Source organism: Carcharhinus amblyrhynchos, chromosome 11 (assembly GCF_965287045.1).
Source record: "Carcharhinus amblyrhynchos chromosome 11, sCarAmb.v2.hapA, whole genome shotgun sequence".
Taxonomy (NCBI): domain Eukaryota; kingdom Metazoa; phylum Chordata; class Chondrichthyes; order Carcharhiniformes; family Carcharhinidae; genus Carcharhinus; species Carcharhinus amblyrhynchos.
This window is the reverse complement of record NC_137334.1, coordinates 1,421,731-1,439,576: the sequence shown is the minus strand read 5'-3', so window position 1 is coordinate 1,439,576 and position 17,846 is coordinate 1,421,731. Positions and strand designations below refer to the sequence as shown.

The following is a 17,846-nucleotide window of genomic DNA, read 5'->3' as shown; positions in this document are numbered from 1 at the left end:
CCAGTGTCTGCATGGGTTTCTCTGGGTGCATGGGGTTATGAGGATAGGGCCTGGGTGGGATTGTAGTCGGTGTGGACTCGATGGGCGGAATGGCTTCCTTTTGCACTGTAGGATTCTACGATGATTTACAACAGGGTCAGACAGAAAACTCCGTGATTTGTACATTACTCCTTCCTGGCTCCAACTGCAGATCCTCCCCAAGCCCAGGATACTCGCCCTCACACTTGAATGGCTCTGCTTCCTGCCTTGACACTCCTTAGAGCCCCCCCCAGCTTGACCACGTGATCTGTAGGGGCCCTCCCCCCAGCCCGACCACGTGGTCCTTAGAACCCCCCACCCCATGGTCCTCAGGACTCCCCTCCTCCATAAAGGGGTGCCACTATCACACTCAGTTTTCTTGGTGCTGTGGTTAACAGAAATCCGTCAGTCTCAGGTTTAAAATCAACGATGAGCCAACAACTCACTGTTGGTGACAAGGGAATATTAGGGGGGGATTCTTCACGCAGAGAGTGGTGGGAGTGTGGAACGAGCTGCCGGATAAAGTGGTAAATGTGGGGTTGCTTTTAACATTGAAGAAAAGCTTGGATGGGTTCATGGATGAGAGGGGTGTGAGGGATATGGTCCAAGTGCAGGTCAGTGGGACTAGGCAAAAAATGGTCCGGCACAAACAAGAAGGGCCAAAAGGCCTGTTTCTGAGCTGTAATGTTCTATGGTTCTAACTGTTGGTGGAAGAGTTCCATACTTTCACCGCCCTTTACATGTAGAAGTATTTCCTAATTTCTTAGGCATGTTAACTTATGAAAGACCAGTGTCTAACTTTTAGGTTATATTCCAAATCCTAGTTTCCTCAACTAGCAGAGATAGTCACCTCCTTCTGTACAATAATGTTTGTTAATATGGGCCATGAGACCATGGAGCAGGAGACAGTCCAAAGTTGAGAGAAGGAGGAGGAGTGTAATGTGGTAGTTTTTGGAGATTCTACGTTAGGGGGACAGATAGCATTCTTTGTAAGTGGGATCAAGAATTTCACAGAGTGAAGGACATCTCAAACTCGCTTAAAAGGATATTAATGAGGGAGGAGAACAACTTAATCATTCTGATCCACGAGGGACCAACAAGTTAGGGAAGGGTACACAAAAGATTTTGTTTGGAGAGTTCCAGGAAGTTGGAGCTAAATTGAAGAGCGGGATGTCAATGGTGATGGTCTCTAGTTTATTACTTGAGCCCTGTGCAAATTGGTGTAGGGATAAAGCAGATTAGGGAGAGTGCTGTGTGGTAAAGGTGTTGAATTGTATGGGACAATGGCATGAGTACTGGGACAGGAAGGACCTGCACCTGAGCCAGACTGGGACCAGGTCTCAGTGGAAAGGATAAATATCGCCACCATACTAAGTAATTGCTGCATCAGATAGTTTTTCCTCATGTCATCATTGCTTCTTTTGCCAATTATCTTAAATCTGGTTCTTAATCCTTACATGAAAGGGAACAGGTTCTGCCTACCTGTTCTGCTAAGACGCCTCGTGATTTTGAATATCTCTATCAAACTTCCTTTTAACCTTCTCTTAACCTTCTTTTCTTCAAGGAGAACAATTCTAACTTCTCCAATCTTTCTGTGTAAATGAAGTTCCTCATCCTTGGAACTATTCTTGTGAATATTTTCTGCTCTCTCTCTAATGCCCGTATCCTTTTAAAGTTTGGTGTTCAGAACTGGATGCAATACTCCAAACCAGTGTTTTGGACAAGTTGAATGTAACAGTCCAAAGATGTATAGGTTGGGTGAATTGGCCATGTCAAATTTTTAGTCCCTTACTGTCCCAAGGTGTGCATGTTAGGAGGATTAGTGGGATAATGTGTGGAGTTACAAGGGTAGGGTGGAGATTGGACCTGGATAAGATGTTCTATTGAAAAGTTGGTGAGACTCAGTGGGCCAAATGGCCTCCTCCTTCATATACGGATCCTATGATCCTTGCCTTTGTACTCTATGTCCCTATTGATAAAATCCAGGATGCCAATTGCTTTATTAACCTTTGCAGCCATCTTCAACGGTTTACACACATATATACTTGGGTCTCTCTTTTTCTGTGCCCCCTTTAAAATTATACCCTTTTATTTTATATTGTCTCTTTGGGCTCATTCTACCAAAAAGAATCACTTCACACTTATCTACATTAAATTTCATCTCTTACTTGCTTGCCCATTCCACCAAGCTATTTATACTGTTTTGATGTTCTATACCATCTTCTTCACAGTTTACAACACTGCCAAGTTGGTTTAAACCTGCCCTAACAGCTAAAATCCCTGTAAGAACATTGGTCTAAGTTCTGTTCAGGTCCAGCTTGTACTGGTCCCATTTTTGCCAAAACTGATCCCATTGTTCCAAGAATCTAAAGCTCTCCTTTCTGTGCCATCTCTCCTGCCACAAATTTATCTTCCACATCCTCCTATTTCTATTATCACTAACACATGACATTGGGAGTTGAATCAGTGTCTATTGGATTTGGGGAGAAAGAAAGAGGCAAACGAAATATTTAGCTTTTCTAGCAATTATTCGGTTTGCATTGTATTTGTTTTGCCATCATTACGCAAAAATTTTTAAAGGCTTACAACCTTCACTTGTTACAGCTGTTGATAAAAGGGATATCGTCTTCCTTATCGATGGTTCTGCAAAAACTGGAAAAGCATTTCCAACCGTTCGTAAGTTTATAGCTAAATTGGTTGAAAATTTTGATGTTGGAGAGGAAAAAGTGCAATTTGGTGTTGCCCAGTTCAGTGAGACACCAAGAACTGAATTCCTCCTAAATTCTCACTCAACCAAGAAGGAAGTTATGGCTGCAATTAAGAAACTCAAACTAAAGCGTGGCAAAAGAATCAACATTGGACTTGCACTGGACCATGTCATGAGGAATGTATTCACAAACTCAGCAGGAAGCAGGATAGAGAGTGCTGTTCCACAGATTCTAATTCTTCTCACTTCAGGGAAATCCCATGATGATATTGTACAGCAAGCAGAAAAATTAAGAAAAATGGGAATTGTGGCATTTGGAATTGGCCTGAGGGAAGCTGATCAAACAGTACTGGAGCCAATGGCATACTCCAGCAACTTGGTTTTTCCCGTGAGGAACTTGCAAGGTTTGTTTGCCATCCAGAATCAACTCCAGCAGATAATAAAATCTGTGGCGATCGAAGTTGTTGAAACATCGGTTTAAGGTATTTTCCCTACATTCTTTTTTGGGTCACAATATGGTGGAATTATTCAATTGAATAAAAGGCATGAATAGTGGAAAATTATTAGCGCTGGCTGATGTCTGAGCTTGTTTGTTTACTGCCCCATAATGGAACTAAGATGGTCTAACTTCTAGCTGCGATCACAGCCAGGTTGCCACGAATGCTTTCAAGATCTCTGGGGTGGCAGCTGAAAATAATTAGGTCCCTCCCTGATTGCTATCCTGTGACTAAAGCAGAAATTACAAAAGCATTCTTAACCCCCACTCAGTGATATGTTTTTGTGAGAATTCTAACACAGATGGAGAAGTTCTCAGTCCGCACAAAAGCAGAGCCCCAAATCTGGAAGTGCTGCCCTTGAACCTGGCCTCCAGCACTCTCATTGGGGCAGGGTACTTCAAAATTACATACAAAAGGAGAAAATGCTGGAAAATCTCAGCAGGTCTGGCAGCCTCTGTAAGGAGATAAAAGAGCTGATGTTTCAAATCCAGATGGCCCTTTGTCAAAGCTTTGCTTAATGACAAAAGGTCAACAAGGATGACCTTTGTAGCTCTTCCATAGTAGTCATTGTGAATGGTCAAAGTTGTGGAGATCTTAGAAAAGTAAACACTTTAAACAGAACCTAGGCTAAGGGAATGAATGTGTTTTACAATTTCTTTCACCTCCAGCTTTTATACCAATGCTGTTTATTTCCAAGACATTCTGTTCTTGACTCAGATTTCCACATTTGTAGTTATAAAAAATTGTTTATTCAACATTCCAACTCCAGCCTGGCTAATCAGACTGGGAAATGTGCTGGGTGCTGAACCCTGACTGGGCAGGATCATTTCCACTACTTTAATCAGAAGCTTCAGCACTGCTAATGCACACTTTTAAAGTGACCCAATTCCCTTCCTTTCCTTCCACAGATAACTAACTTTGTGGGTGGTCGCACCTGTGGATTTACTGTCTTGTAATCTTCAACCTCTGAATTCCTCGTGTACCCTCAAGCATTGAAAAGATCAACGAGAAAGGAACCGATTCATGACTCAAACAGGAAGTGCACCAACAGGATTATTTTGATTGTTAGCCACCGGTTTGATTATCTCTTAGTGACTGCCATAATTATTATCGTAAAACTATATCTCTACTACCGGTTTGTCTTTAAAAAAAACTATCTACATTTAATAATTGGCATGCATGATTTCTGTTGCATGGGGTCAGTTGGCTTCAATACGAACACAATGTTAGGAACTCATATACTGTCTTATAATTAATCCCATTCTGTTTGATTTGATGCAATATGTTAGTTCATATGTATTAGCAAATGAACATTATTGTTGATTGCTTAAATACATAAGTTATAGTGAGTGTCGCAGTCTATAAACTTACATCTATAAATCACAAAGTGTGTTTTACTCATTTCTCAGTTGCATTTTCCAATGAAAAACTTTTGATTGAAACAGAGTCGCAAAGATGAGTTATATTGGACTCGAAACGTTAACTCTGATTTTCTCTCCTCACACCTGTTGTGTTTTTCTATCATTTCCATTTTAATTCAAGACTATTGCTGTAGGATTTAGCTCATTGGACGTTTGAGGCTAACAAGGACCTCAGTTGAAATAAATGATTGTGCCAGCATCATTTGGTCTCCAGGTTTGTATCAAGCCCAGAAAGTCAGTAGATAATGTGTGGATGAGTACAGTGCAGTTTATGCAGTGTCCAAGAGCTTCAGTAAGGCTTTGGACCTGGTCTCGCACAGGAGACTGATCAAGAAGGTAAGAGCTCATGGGATGTAGAGTAATTTGGCAGATTAGATCCAAAATTGTGGTAGGAGGCAGAGGGTGATGGATGAATGTTGGTTCTGTGACTGGAAGCCTGTGTCCAATGGTACACCGCAGTGATTGTTTCTGGGTCCTTTGCTGATTGTAGTGTACATTATTGTTCTAAACAGAAATGTGGGCAATATGATCAGAAAGTTCACAGATGATATGGTAAAGAACCAGGAGAAAAATGTTAGATTATAGGGCAATATAGATGGGAAGGTCAGATGGGAAGAAAAGTGACAAATAAAATTTAGTTCTGAAAAGTGTGAGGTGATGTGTTTTGGGAGGACTAACAAGGCCAGGAATACACAATAGGACCCTAGGGAGTATAGAGGACCAGAGGGACCTTGAGGTGCTTGACCTGAAGGCAGTAAAAGGTGGTTAGAAAGGCATAGAGATACTTGCCTTTATTAGCTGAGGCATAGAATATAAGAACAAGGAGTTATGATGGAGCTGCATAATATGCTTGTTTGGCCACAGCTAGACTACTGTGTGCAGTTGTGGTCACCACACTGTAGGAAGAAAGGGTGCAGAGGAGATTCACCAGGATGTTGCCCAGGCTGGAGCATTTCAGCTATGAAGAGTGGCTGGATAGACACTGCTGCCTCACGGTGTCAGGAACCCCGGTTCAGTTCCGGCCGAGGGTCAGTGTCTGTGTGGAGTTTGCATGTTCTCTCTCTGTGTCAGCATTGCTTTCTTGTGGGTCCTCCAGTTTCCCCCCTCAGTCCAAAAATGTGCAAGTTAGCTGAATTGGCTACGCTAAATTCTCTCTCTCTGTGTACCTGAACAGGTGCTGGAGTTTTGCATCTGGGGGATTTTCACAGTAACTTCATTGCAGTGTAAATGGAAGCCTACTTGTGACTAGTAAATGAACTTTAATTTTAAGCTTCGTCGAGGTGTAAAAAATTGAGGGTTATAGATAAGGTAGATAGGAAGAAACTTTCCCGTTTTAGTAGAAGGGTCAATAAATAAGATTTAAGGTATGAGGGTTTGAGGAAAAACCTTTTCATTCAGAGGATGGTGGAAATCGGGAACTTACTGCTTAAAAGAGTGATATAGACGGGAACCCTAGCAACATCTAAGAAACATTTAGATGAGCACTTGAAATGCAGTTAAAAAGCCAAGGACCAAGTGTTGGGTAAATGGGATGAGACCAAATAGGTGTTTGATGGCTAGCACAGACACAATGGGCTGAAGAGCCTCTTTCTATGTTGCAAAGCTCAGACTATGATTCTCCATTAAAAAATTCAGTGGAAAAACCGGAGTGTTTTCTGAGAATTAACCCTTCATAAAATACACACCCTCTGCCCCTTCACTCTCCTCCTACCATTTTAGACCAAGCAACAAAAATAACTCTCAGAGCATGGCAATGAAGCTAATTATTTGGGAGTTAATTGCCATATTAATGGTCCTGCATGTTGGATTTTGAGGCCTCTCATGTAATTCCCTCAGCAACATCATAATCATTCACTGTTACCATGCTGATTAGTCACAGGCTGGGCTGATTTAATCCTAGGCCCCCATCAATTGGGGGCTGAAACCCAAGGAACCCGATGATCAGGTGATTCTCCCAAATAGGAGTGTTGACTTTGCGCAAAAACTGGAGTAAATGCAGCTGTTTTTTTTCAGCGGGAATTTCAAAATGAATCTCCCACACTCTGTACAGTACAGAATGCATTAGCGTAAATCTTGCAAAAACTCAGGGAGTAGGGCCTATTCCTGCTGGAGAGGCCAGCAGTTTAGCATTGACCCAGGCACTGCGCGTGTGTCGATCTGTCAATGCCGAGATTGGCGCTTGCACAGTAGCCCGCACTGCTAGCCTCCCAATTGTTGGCCGGCTCATTCACTGGTCAGCGCAACAGGCCCCCAACTTCCTTGGCCCTCTGACACCCCCATGGCCCAATTGCTGGCCCCACAAATATACTCGAGCAAGCCTTAAACCCCACCCAATTCCAGCAGCCCTGATCTCCCAATTCCCTCGGCCCCCAGCCAGCATCTCCGACTCCCACTCCACCCCAATGGCCAGCTGGCCTCTCTCACTCTGTCACTCAGCCTGAGTGCAGAGTAGCAGCTGGATTCCTATCCAACCGATTGCGCCCCCCTCCCCCCCCCCCCCACAAGAGGCCCTGCTCCCTTGGCAGTGCCTGGTGGGCTGTGCCAAGGTGCCTCTTGGGCATTGGCACTCCCCCCCCTTGGGCGGTGCCAGAGGCCAGGCTGGCACTGCAATTGTGACCATGCTAAGGGGTACCCTGACCCTTTGGATGGGGCGTCAATCGCCCCCTTCAGTCCAGTGGAGTTGCACCCCCAGTTCCCAGCAAGTGCGGAGCTATTGTAAATCTTGTTGGAGTGAAACGCTGCTGGTGGAGTGAGGGGAGAGACTAGTGGGCCCGGAGACTTGAGTCCCAAGCCCACTAATGAGGAATTCCATAATATATGCAGCTCATGCCAATTTCTGGTGTGGAGCTGATGGCACCAGAAATCCAGCTGCTGAAGACTCACGGAGGCCACAAAACTGCTTCCTCTCGAGTCTCCCGGCCCACTGTGCTGGTTTGGAGACTCGCCACGTATCACACCCACCACCCCCCCCACCCCCAAACAAACAAATAATGTAGATTGGCAAAAACTACTATTTATAAAGCGTATTTAACAAATATCTCAAGATGATTCAGATAGGAACATTGGTCTTTCAAACCTGTTTGAGTTCAATAAAGATCAGATCAGAGTTAGCTCTGAATGAAGGGTCATCCTGACTTGAAATGTTGGCTCTATTCTCTCTCCACAGACACTGTCAGAGCGGCTGAGATTTTCCAGCCTTTTCTGTTTTTGTTTCAGAATTCAGCATCCACAGTATTTTGCTTTTATCTATATTCCTTTGCAGACTGCCTACCTCCACTTGATAACTCACATTCCTATTCGGTGTCATTGGCAGATTTAATTTTCATACGTTCGGTCCATTATCTTAGTCACTGATATTGATCATAAACAATTGAGAGTCCAGTACTAATCTTCAGTTGGCACACAGCTAGTTACATCTTGCTAACCTGAAAAATGTCTATTTATCATCACTCTCTGCTTCATGTTAGCTAACAATCCATTATCCATGGTTACATGTTACCTCCTTGATGTGGCACTTATCAAATGCTTTTTCAAAATCCATGTATACTACATCTACAAGTTTTCTCTTTATCCATCTTGCTTGTTACTTCCTTAAAAAGCTCTGATTTAATCAATTAAACACAATTTTCCTTTCACTAAGCCTGATCACATGAATTTCTAAATAACCTGTAATAACTTGCTTAATTATGGAGTCTTGCTATTTTCCAGTCTGCTAGAAGTCTTCTTGAATCTATTTAAGTAGATTTGAACAAAGAACAATACAGCACAGGAAACAGGCCCTTCGGCCCTCCAAACCTGCGCAGCTCATGAGTCCAACTAGACCATTCGTTTGTATCCCTCCATTCCCAGTCTGTTCATGTGGCCATCCAGATAAGTCTTAAACGATCCCACTGTGTCCGCCTCTACCAATTTGATTCATTATTGTCACATGTATTAGTGTATGGTGAAGTGAATTGTTTCTTGTGCGTTATACAGACAAAGCATACCATACATAGAGAAAGAAAGGAGAGGGTGCAGAGCTAGCATTACAGTCAGAGCGAGTTGTGGAAAAATATCAACTTAATATAAGATAGGTCCATTCATAAGTCTGACAGCAACAAGAAAGAAGCTGTTCTTGAGTCGATTGGTGCGTGACCTCAGACTTTTGTATCTTTTTCCCGATGGATAAAGGTGGAAGAGAGAATGTCCGGGGTGCGTGGGATCCTTAATTATACTGGCTGCTTTCCCGAAGTATAGATAGTATTGATGGATGGGAGGCTGGTTTGCATGATTGACTGGACTTTGTTCACAATCCTTTATAGTTTCTTGCAGTCTTGCCTTGATATCACCAGAAAAGATGCTTTCTATGATGCATCTGTAAAAGTTGGTGAGAGTCATAGCTGACATGTCAAATTTCCTTAGCCTCCTGAGAAAGTTGATGGGCTTTCTTAACCATAGCGTCAGCTTGGAGGACCAAGGCAGGTTGTTGGTGACCGAGGCACCTAGAAACCTGAAGCTATCGACCATTTCCACTTCATCCCCATTGATGTCGACAGGAACATGTCCTGCACTACGCTTCCTGAAGTCGATGACCATCACTTTTATTTTGCTGACATTGAGGGAGAGATTACTATCGTCACACCAGTTCACCAGATTCTCTATCTCTTTCCTGTATTCCGTCTCAGCGTTGTCTGAGATCCAACCCAGTGCGGTGGTGTCATCACAAATTTGAAAATCGAGTCAGAGGGGAATTTGGCCACATGATCAGAGGTGCATAAGGAATATGGTAAGGGACTGAGGACACAGCCTTGTGGGGCACCAGTGTTGAGGATGATGGTGGAGGAGGTGTTGCCTATCCTTACTGATTGTGGTCTGTGAGTTCGGAAGCTCAGGATCCAGTCACAGAGGGAGGAGCCGAGGCCCAGGCCACAGAGTTTGGAGATGAGTTTGTAAGAATAATGGTGTTGAAGGCACAGCTAGAGTTGATAAATAGAAGTCTGACATATGTTATCCAGGTGTTCCATGGTTGAGTGAACCTAAAGAATTTTGGACGATTCTTTCTTGCTGAAAATTATTAAGTATGACATTAAACCTCTATTTTACCAGCTCTGCTTTTATATAAATTTAAAATTTTAGTCATAAACCCACAGTTCTCCCCTTCAAACTGAACAAGAAATTTTATCATGTTATAATCACTTTTATCTGGAGGCTCTTACAGTGAGATTAATGATTAATCCACAGGAGTGTTAGCAAATCAAATTTGACACTAAGCTACATAATAAAAAACCAAAAAGCTTGGTCGAAGAGATGCGTTTTTAAAAAATATTTTAGAAGAGAACAGAGGTGAAGAGATTTAGGGAGGGAATACAGAACTTAGGTCCTAGGCAGCTGAAGGTATGGCCATGAATAGTGGAGGAAAGACAGAGAGCTCAGAGGGTTGTAGAGTTTGAGGAGATTACAGAGATAGGAAGGGCCATGATCATTGACAGATTTGGAAACAGGGGTCAGAATTTCAAAATGAGGCATTTGTGATGAATTTAATGGTGACCCGCTAGCACAAGGGTGATGGATGAAGAGACCATCACCCTTGTGCTGGGGTGAGTAACAGAGGGTGAGCTCAAGTTTATGAAAGGTAGAAAGCGGAAGGAAAATCAGGAGAGCATTGGAATAGTCAGGTCTAGAGGTAACCATTGGTATGGATGAGTATTTAAGCGCAAGATGAGTTTGGGATAGAGGTAGACTAGGATAATGTTACGGAGATGAAAGTAGGTAGTTTTGGCATCAGAGTAGATTTGGAAGCTTATCTCAGTTACACTGGGGTGCCAAAGTGCAACATTCTGGATCCGCCTCAGAGAGTGGTGAGGGAGAGGAATGGAGTTAGTGGCTTGTGACCTTGTCACGACGACTGAAATCGATGACCTTGCTCATTCCGATATATATTCGGAGGATATTTCTGCTTCCTCATTACTCAGTGTCAATCAAGCAGCCTGACCAATCAGAGAGAATGGTGAGGTCGAGAGAGGTGGCGTCAGGTGGAATTGGGTCAGATAATCTGATTTCATTTTTGCACATGAGCAATAGAATAGGCCAAGGCCAGATCCCTGGCAAACTCTAGAGGAAATAGATTCGGCAAGTCAAGCCATTGCAAGCAATTTCCTGACTATGACTAGACAGATAAGAATGGAACCAGGTGTGAACAGACTCACCCAACTGGAACGCACAGAGGTGTTGGAGGAGGATATTGTTGTCAACTGCGTCAAAAGCTGCAAACCTTTGACAGTTAAGCACATGATCTTCCTCCAACATCTCTCTGTGAATAGTTTACCTTCTCGGTCACATTCATACAAGAGGTCACTTGATAAGGGTCATCTCGAAACAACAGTAGAGGGTAAATTTAATTGGAAGGAGTCAAACATGGAATTCTGGGAAAGGTGTGCATGGATTTGGGACAGGATATCTTCACAAACACTGGAAAGGGAAATGGGATTGGAGTTCACTTCAGATATTTATCAAATCCAAATCAAATTAAGTTTTCTCTCCACTGGGCCCAAAACCCAAATGTGGAACCTAATTTCTTCAGTCTCACTTATTATGGATCTTAGAATTTATTGATGGTATTCTGTATTTCCTCCCGCTGTACATTATACATTACTGCTTCCCACGAGTTAAAATATATGAGATGCTTCTTGAACATCTTAAATATAGGTTGCACCTGTGACTTCTCGGTATACCAATGATAATGAGCGGGTTTCACTGCATTATCTCACTGTTTTCTAGGAGGATATGCATGACTAGCAGCTGAGGTACTGTCCAGATCACATCACTGGCCCTATTAAGAAAAGCCATTTGATGAACTAGTGAAGAGACATCAATCCCTGTGAAGCTATGTTTAGTTCCCAGTGAGTAGTGATGTAAATTGGTACAGAGTAAACCAAACCTTCTCCTTTCCATGATTATAGATTGATTGTATTTTTATAAATCTCCTTTCCAAAAAGTGAGAACTTTTCAAAAGGGATGAAATGAAGGGGGAGATTACAGACGTAATATTACAGATGTGGCAGGAAATGAATAGGCACCATTATTTTTAATATTTAAAATCTAACAGTAAACACATCTGAACTCATTTCACATCTTGAGTGTTTTTTGCTCCTCTGACTCCCTCTGCTGAAGTTTTCCTTAAAAGCACCCATGTGTGTTCTGGATCGTTTCCAAGGATTTCAACAGCTCTGCAGTACCTCACCAAAGTAGCCGTTATTCAAGTGTAAGTGGAGATAACTACCCTTAATTTTATCCATATCATATTTTCACACTCCTATACTGTTTACAATCTGGGACAATTGTAATAACGAAGCAGTGTCCAATCTGAGGACAACAAACTAAGCCTTCATGGAATATATTATTGAGCAGAAATATATTTGCTCATTAATTCAAGCCTGGGTTGTACTGATTTTTGATGGATAAGGGAGTGAGAGGTAATGAGGGGCAAAGAGGAATGTGGAGTTGACACCATAACTAGATAAACCATGATATTAAATAATAGAGCAGGCTCAAAGGGCTCAATGCTGCACTCCTGCTCTTAAGACCTATAAGATATAGGAGCAGAATTAGTCCATTCAGCCCATCGAGTCTTCTCCACCATTCAATCATGGCTGATATGATTCTCATCCTCATTCTCCTGCCTTCTCCCCATAACCCTTGATCCCTCTATTGATCCGGGTCCTTACTATCTCTGACTTAAACACACTCAATGACTGGCCTCCACAGCTCCCTGTGGCAGTCAATGATTCACCACCCTCTGGCTGAAGAAATTCCTCCTCATTTCAGTACTAAAGGAGCGTCCCTTCACTCTGAGGTTGTGACCTCAAGTTCTAGTCTCTCCCACTAGTGGAAACATCTTCTCCACGTCCACTCCATTTAGGCCTGTCAGTATTCTGTAAGTTTCAATTAGATCCCCCCTCACCCTTCTAAACTCTATTAAGCATAGACCCAGACTCCTCAACTGGTCAAACATTTCATTCCAGGGATCATTCTTGCGAACCTCCTCTGGACTCCCTCCAAGACCAGCACATCCTTCCTTGGGTGTGGGGCCCAAAACCGCCCACAATATTCCAAATGGGGTCTGACCAGAGCTGTATCAGTACATCCCGACTCTTGTATTCTGGAAATGAATGAAAATGCTCTGTTCCTGTGTACCTGGTGATCTGTTCGTGCTTTGAATTGATGCACCAAAATACCGTGTGATAGCCGGTTAAGACTAAGGGCAGAATTGTCCATTTCTATGCAGAGTGTGGCAGCGGGTGGGTAAAGTGGTGTTGAAGCTGTGGGTCCACAACAGCAGCTTCACAGAAAAACGAACTCCGAGGGACAGGCCCCACACGATCACGCAGTGAGGTGAACTCTGATTGGAACAGTGCGACCACCAACTTCATTTTTTAAAGGTTATGGCACCATTTTTAAAGGCCGACCCGATGTAAAAAAATTGTGAAAACAGAACCCCAACCCCTAAGCACTCCTCGGATGCAATCCCGAGCACAGCCCATTGAACAAGGTCTGTGATCCTCACTCACCAATGCAGGCAGCTTCACTGTCTCGTTCTGATATGTCACAATTACTGCTGCAACGCCTAAAATCTGCAGTGTCTCTCCCTGGTATATGTGCACCTGACCCACTTCATCTTAATGGTTGGAGTCTTATAGAACAGAATCCCTACAATGCAGAAGGAGGCCATTTGGCCCATCGAGTCAGCACTGACCGCGATCCCACCCAGGCACTACCCTGTAACCCCACATATTTACCTTGCTAACCCCGTCACTAGGGTCAATTTAGCATAGCCAATCAACGTAACCCACACATTTTGGATTTCAGAAGGAAACCGGAGCACCCGGAGGAAACCCTCGCTGACATAACGAGAAGGTGCAGACTCCTCACAGACAGTGACCCAAGGCCGGAATTAAACCCGGAATCCTGGCGCTGTGAGGCAGCAGTGTTAACCACTGTGCCTCCATGCTGCTCTAAGTCCTTTTTGAAGGTAACAATCTGCCTGTCCCTCTATGAGTACGGCTGCAGCCCCTGTATCTGTTTCCATCCTGAGTGCTTTGTCATGTATCTGCAAAGTTATCTCTATTCGGGCCACCTTTGTTTAGCTGGACCTGGTTTAGGGTGAATGACACTTTCCAGGCTCCTCATCCAAATTGGTTGAGGGAGTTAAGCTAATAGTCACTTGCCAGAATTGTACTGCCCTTCCCGCAACAGAATCGGAAATGTCCATTGACCTTGGGTGGGATTTTCTGGTCTCTGGTTGAGTGAGGCTGTAAAATTCCACCTGCTGTCTTTTCTTCTGCACTGACTGTCCTGATTGCTTTGCTCTGCGTTGTGCTTTTAAGTGATCTTCCTTACACCTGAAGCACATGTGGTTCTTGCACTGATAGGTTTTTTGGGAGTGTCCTCCCCCACACTGGAGACACACATTGGGTCTCTGTGTGTGGTACTGCCTCTGCCAGGCCCTGCTGTGCCGGCACCTGGGCTGCTCTGCACCACAGCTGTTTCCCACCACAAATGATTGACCTCGTTTGGCCCTCGTCACAAAGCTGCTCTCTGTTAAACCCTGCTCCATGCGTTCACTCGCCTGGATCAGCCCTAAGGTTCTTTCAAAGGTAATTTTGGTCTCCAGTAGTAGCTCTTTTGGTCTTATTAAGTTGACTATATCACAGACCATACTGTGCCTGAACATTTCTGCTAATGCTAGGCCCAATTTGCAGCATTCTGCCAGTCCCCTCAGTCTTTCCACGAAGCCTGGCTCAGAGTTTGCTGTATAAAATTTGTATCTCGGTGTAATGATTGAGGGATGGGGGTAAACATGATTTTTGAACAACTCCACAATCTAGTTGAAAGATTTTGACTGGAGTTCTCTGGTCTTGCATGCCCTTCTCCAGTTACCAGTGAAAATGGAGAATTTGGCTCTCAGCCGTTCTGTGTTGTTCCCAGTCGTCTTGTTTGGGGTCAAATGGTTTGATTTTTTGGCATTGCTAAGTAAGTATAGCTTACTTCTTCTCATGCTTGACGCTCAAGTCTCCTCACCATCAGGAACGCAGTGGGTCAGGAGAATCCCAGCCAATATATACAACAAGGTCAAACTAAATAACAAGGCAACCGCTCTACACAGCTCCCAGGCTTCAACTGCAAATCCGTCCTTGACCTGTACTACACAGCCTCCTGACTCACTTTCCCACCGGGACGATCCATAAGGTCCTCATCAACAATGTGGCCCTTGGGAAATGCCCCTCCTTAAGGGGCAAAGTTACTACAGGCTGAAGGGAGGTGGAGACTGGAGGAAAAGGGAGAGGTTGGGGGTGGGGAGAGTTTGGAAACTGAAGTGGGAAAGGAGAGTTTAAATCCTGAGATGGTGGTAGTGGTTGGGGGGGGTGAGCTTGGACCTTGAAAACTGGGGAGTGGGTGAATAGTTAGTATAAACCCTCATACCAAAATGAATGAAGAACCATGAGGATCAGTTAGTACTTGCCAGCATGTACTGAACAATTTTCTGGAGTTAAAGGAAATGGAATAAATTCAGATAATTAATGTTCTTTTATTTTTCAAAGCAGATTTCTGAGTATGCCAGATAGCCTTGGATGTGTTGGATAGCTTTAAACATGCTAAATAGCTTTGAGTGTGGTAAATGGCTTTGAGTGCACTCGATAGCTTCGAGCACACTTGTTAGCTTTGGTCATGCTTGGTAGCTTTGAATGTACTTGGTAGCTTTGAGTGAACTTGATATATTTGAATGCACTGGACAGCTTAGTGTGCACTCAATAGCTTTGAGCGCACTGTCAAATTTGATGTCAAATTCATCTCAAACTAAAACTTTTGTTGTCAAATTGTAATCAAGGGCATTGAGTACACTTGAAAGCAAATTGATGTCATAGATTTGGGTTGATTTTAATTAAAACCCATCTCAGCTTTTGTTCATCTGCTCTACTATCCCCTCATGTCACTCAAGTGGCAAATTTTGTTTTATAACTTTCTGTACAGTGTCCTGGGATGTTATATTATTTTATAGGCACCATGTGAGTACAAGTTTGTCCTTATTGGCATCGTCATGTTCCTTCACTCTATCTGCTCCTGGCTCACTACCAACTGCTCTCACACTTTCTCATTTATCACGCAATTCTCTGTCCAAACATTATGCTGGTGTAAGAGGGAAAAAACTTATAAATGCAAGTGTTATAAGGAATAGAATGGTTCAAATTAAGAGAGAAGAATCCTGGGAAAATAAAATGGACAGTTTTCTCAAAGGGACAGGAACATGTCATCAATTCGAGCTTCCAAGATAAGTATAGTGTGAGTTGGGTACAGTAAATCTTGCACTATCATACATCCACATGTTTGGTTTAATTCAAATTAGTTGCGAGCCAGAACATATTTTATACTATTGTAAACATTCTTCAAGCAAAAATTCAGGACTAATGCCATCAATGTGAACTTTTCTATTTCACACGCCATGGTTCCTGAATGAGAAGATATACTTAATATTTCTGAACTGTGGACAGATTTGTGTTGTGGATTCATATCTGCATTAGAACCTGTTCGAGACTACTCCTGACTTAATCTATGTATGACTCGTACGAAAAGCTGAGAAGGAAACTTTAGCTCCATCAATCTTATCTAGAGTCTAATGCAGTTTCCATGGCAAAAGAAGTGTTTGAGTCAGCCTGCAACCAGCCCCTCCTAAAGAATATCTGAAATATGCATACAAGCCTGTAAAGCATAGATGTTGGCGTCTGGAAAATTTAACTTGGAAACATCCATATTGCATACTTAACCATAATCAGGGACAAAAGTATTTGATTAAAGACGCCTTTATTAGTCTCAGATGATTGACCTAGATGTACTGTGTTTTGCTTAAGAAAACATTATAAATGTTTCCATTTCAGTTAATCTTAATGCTGCAATATCCAGCATCATGTAGTAAAATTGATTGCTCCTAAACAGATCTGATAAAAATGGCAAACTTTGCCAAGGAAGAGTTTAGTGTGCAACCATGTTTATATCTTAATTGGAAAAGGCCAGCATTCCAGTTTGAAATTATTTTATGTGAGTGTTCACATTTGTGATATGATTTGATGAGGATGTTATCTACGGCATGTAACTGCTGCAGAGGAATTGAAATGACTGATCGCTATCTTCTCCAGTGTTGATCAAAGTAGTTGACTCATTTCTTCCACCAACAACGTGAATTGATGTTTTGTTTTGAGTTAAAGTTATTAGGAATTAAAGCTGGTGTGTTGGTGGAGGGAGGAGTTTTAATGTTATCACTCACTAAGAATGAAAGGCTCTTTAATTTGATCCAAGTTCCCCTGGTTTGATGAGGGATTTGGGGAAGGTGTGGGTTTGAGCTGTGGAATCCTGAGCTGGGGGTGGGGGGTTGGGGGGGTGGTGAACAGAGGTTGGTGGTAATGGGGGCGACAGGGTTTGGAGGCTGGGGTGTGTTTTGACTGGAGGCATCAGAGGGGGGGCAGGGGGAAGGAGTGGAGGAGAACCAGAAGTGTGAGGAGTCCAACTGGAGGGAATTTTTGAAGCAGGTAGATTGAATTCAGTGGGCCACTGAAAGGTTCTTATCTCCTAGACCTCAAAGACCCAACTTTCCAGGCTTGGTACACCTGATCACCCAGCGGTAAATTAAAAATTGTGCATGAATGTGGGGCATGCAGCCTCATTATATATTTACATTACCTTCAATGACCAAATCTACTCCCAGCTCCCCACCCCACCTTCATTTAAAACCAAAAGTGGGTGATTTGGAGGTGATTTGGGGTCAGGATTCAGATGTCGCAACACTTTAGCTAACTCAAACCCACTCATTTTTGGGACTGAATTTCCTCCATGGTGTCCCGTCCTGGGTTTTATTCTTGAGGAACCCTCCCTCCCTGCTCTGATGTTACTCCATTGTTATAAAAAAAATCCACAAGGATATTTTGGCCTTGGAGGGAGTGCAGAGGGGGTTCACTAGGCTGATGCCGGAGATGAGGGGGTTGAGCTATGAGGAGAGGCTGAATAGACTGGGTCTGTACTCGTTGGAGTTTAGAAGGATGAGGGGGGATCGTATAGAGATGTATAAGATAATGAAGGGGATGGATAGGGTAGAGGTAGAGAAATTCTTCCTGCTCAGAAAGGACAGCAGGATTAGAGGGCACAGCCTCAAGATAAGGGGGGTGCAGTTTAGAACGG

General features: G+C 43.2%; 1 protein-coding gene across 3 annotated transcripts in view; it reads left to right on the top strand.

The window, feature by feature from the left end:
- LOC145349816 (collagen alpha-3(VI) chain-like) overlaps positions 1 to 4,562 on the top strand; it is a 45,100-nt gene extending 40,538 nt beyond the window's left edge. For all 3 annotated transcript variants that reach the window (XM_080198366.1, XM_080198365.1, XM_080198368.1), the window contains 2 exons: positions 2,623 to 3,207; positions 4,131 to 4,562. In XM_080198366.1, coding sequence (XP_080054492.1) covers positions 2,623 to 3,206 — 584 coding nt within the window. In that variant the 3' untranslated portion in view covers position 3,207; positions 4,131 to 4,562. The remainder of the gene's footprint in view (positions 1 to 2,622; positions 3,208 to 4,130) is intronic.
- Positions 4,563 to 17,846: the final 13,284 nt, after the last annotated feature.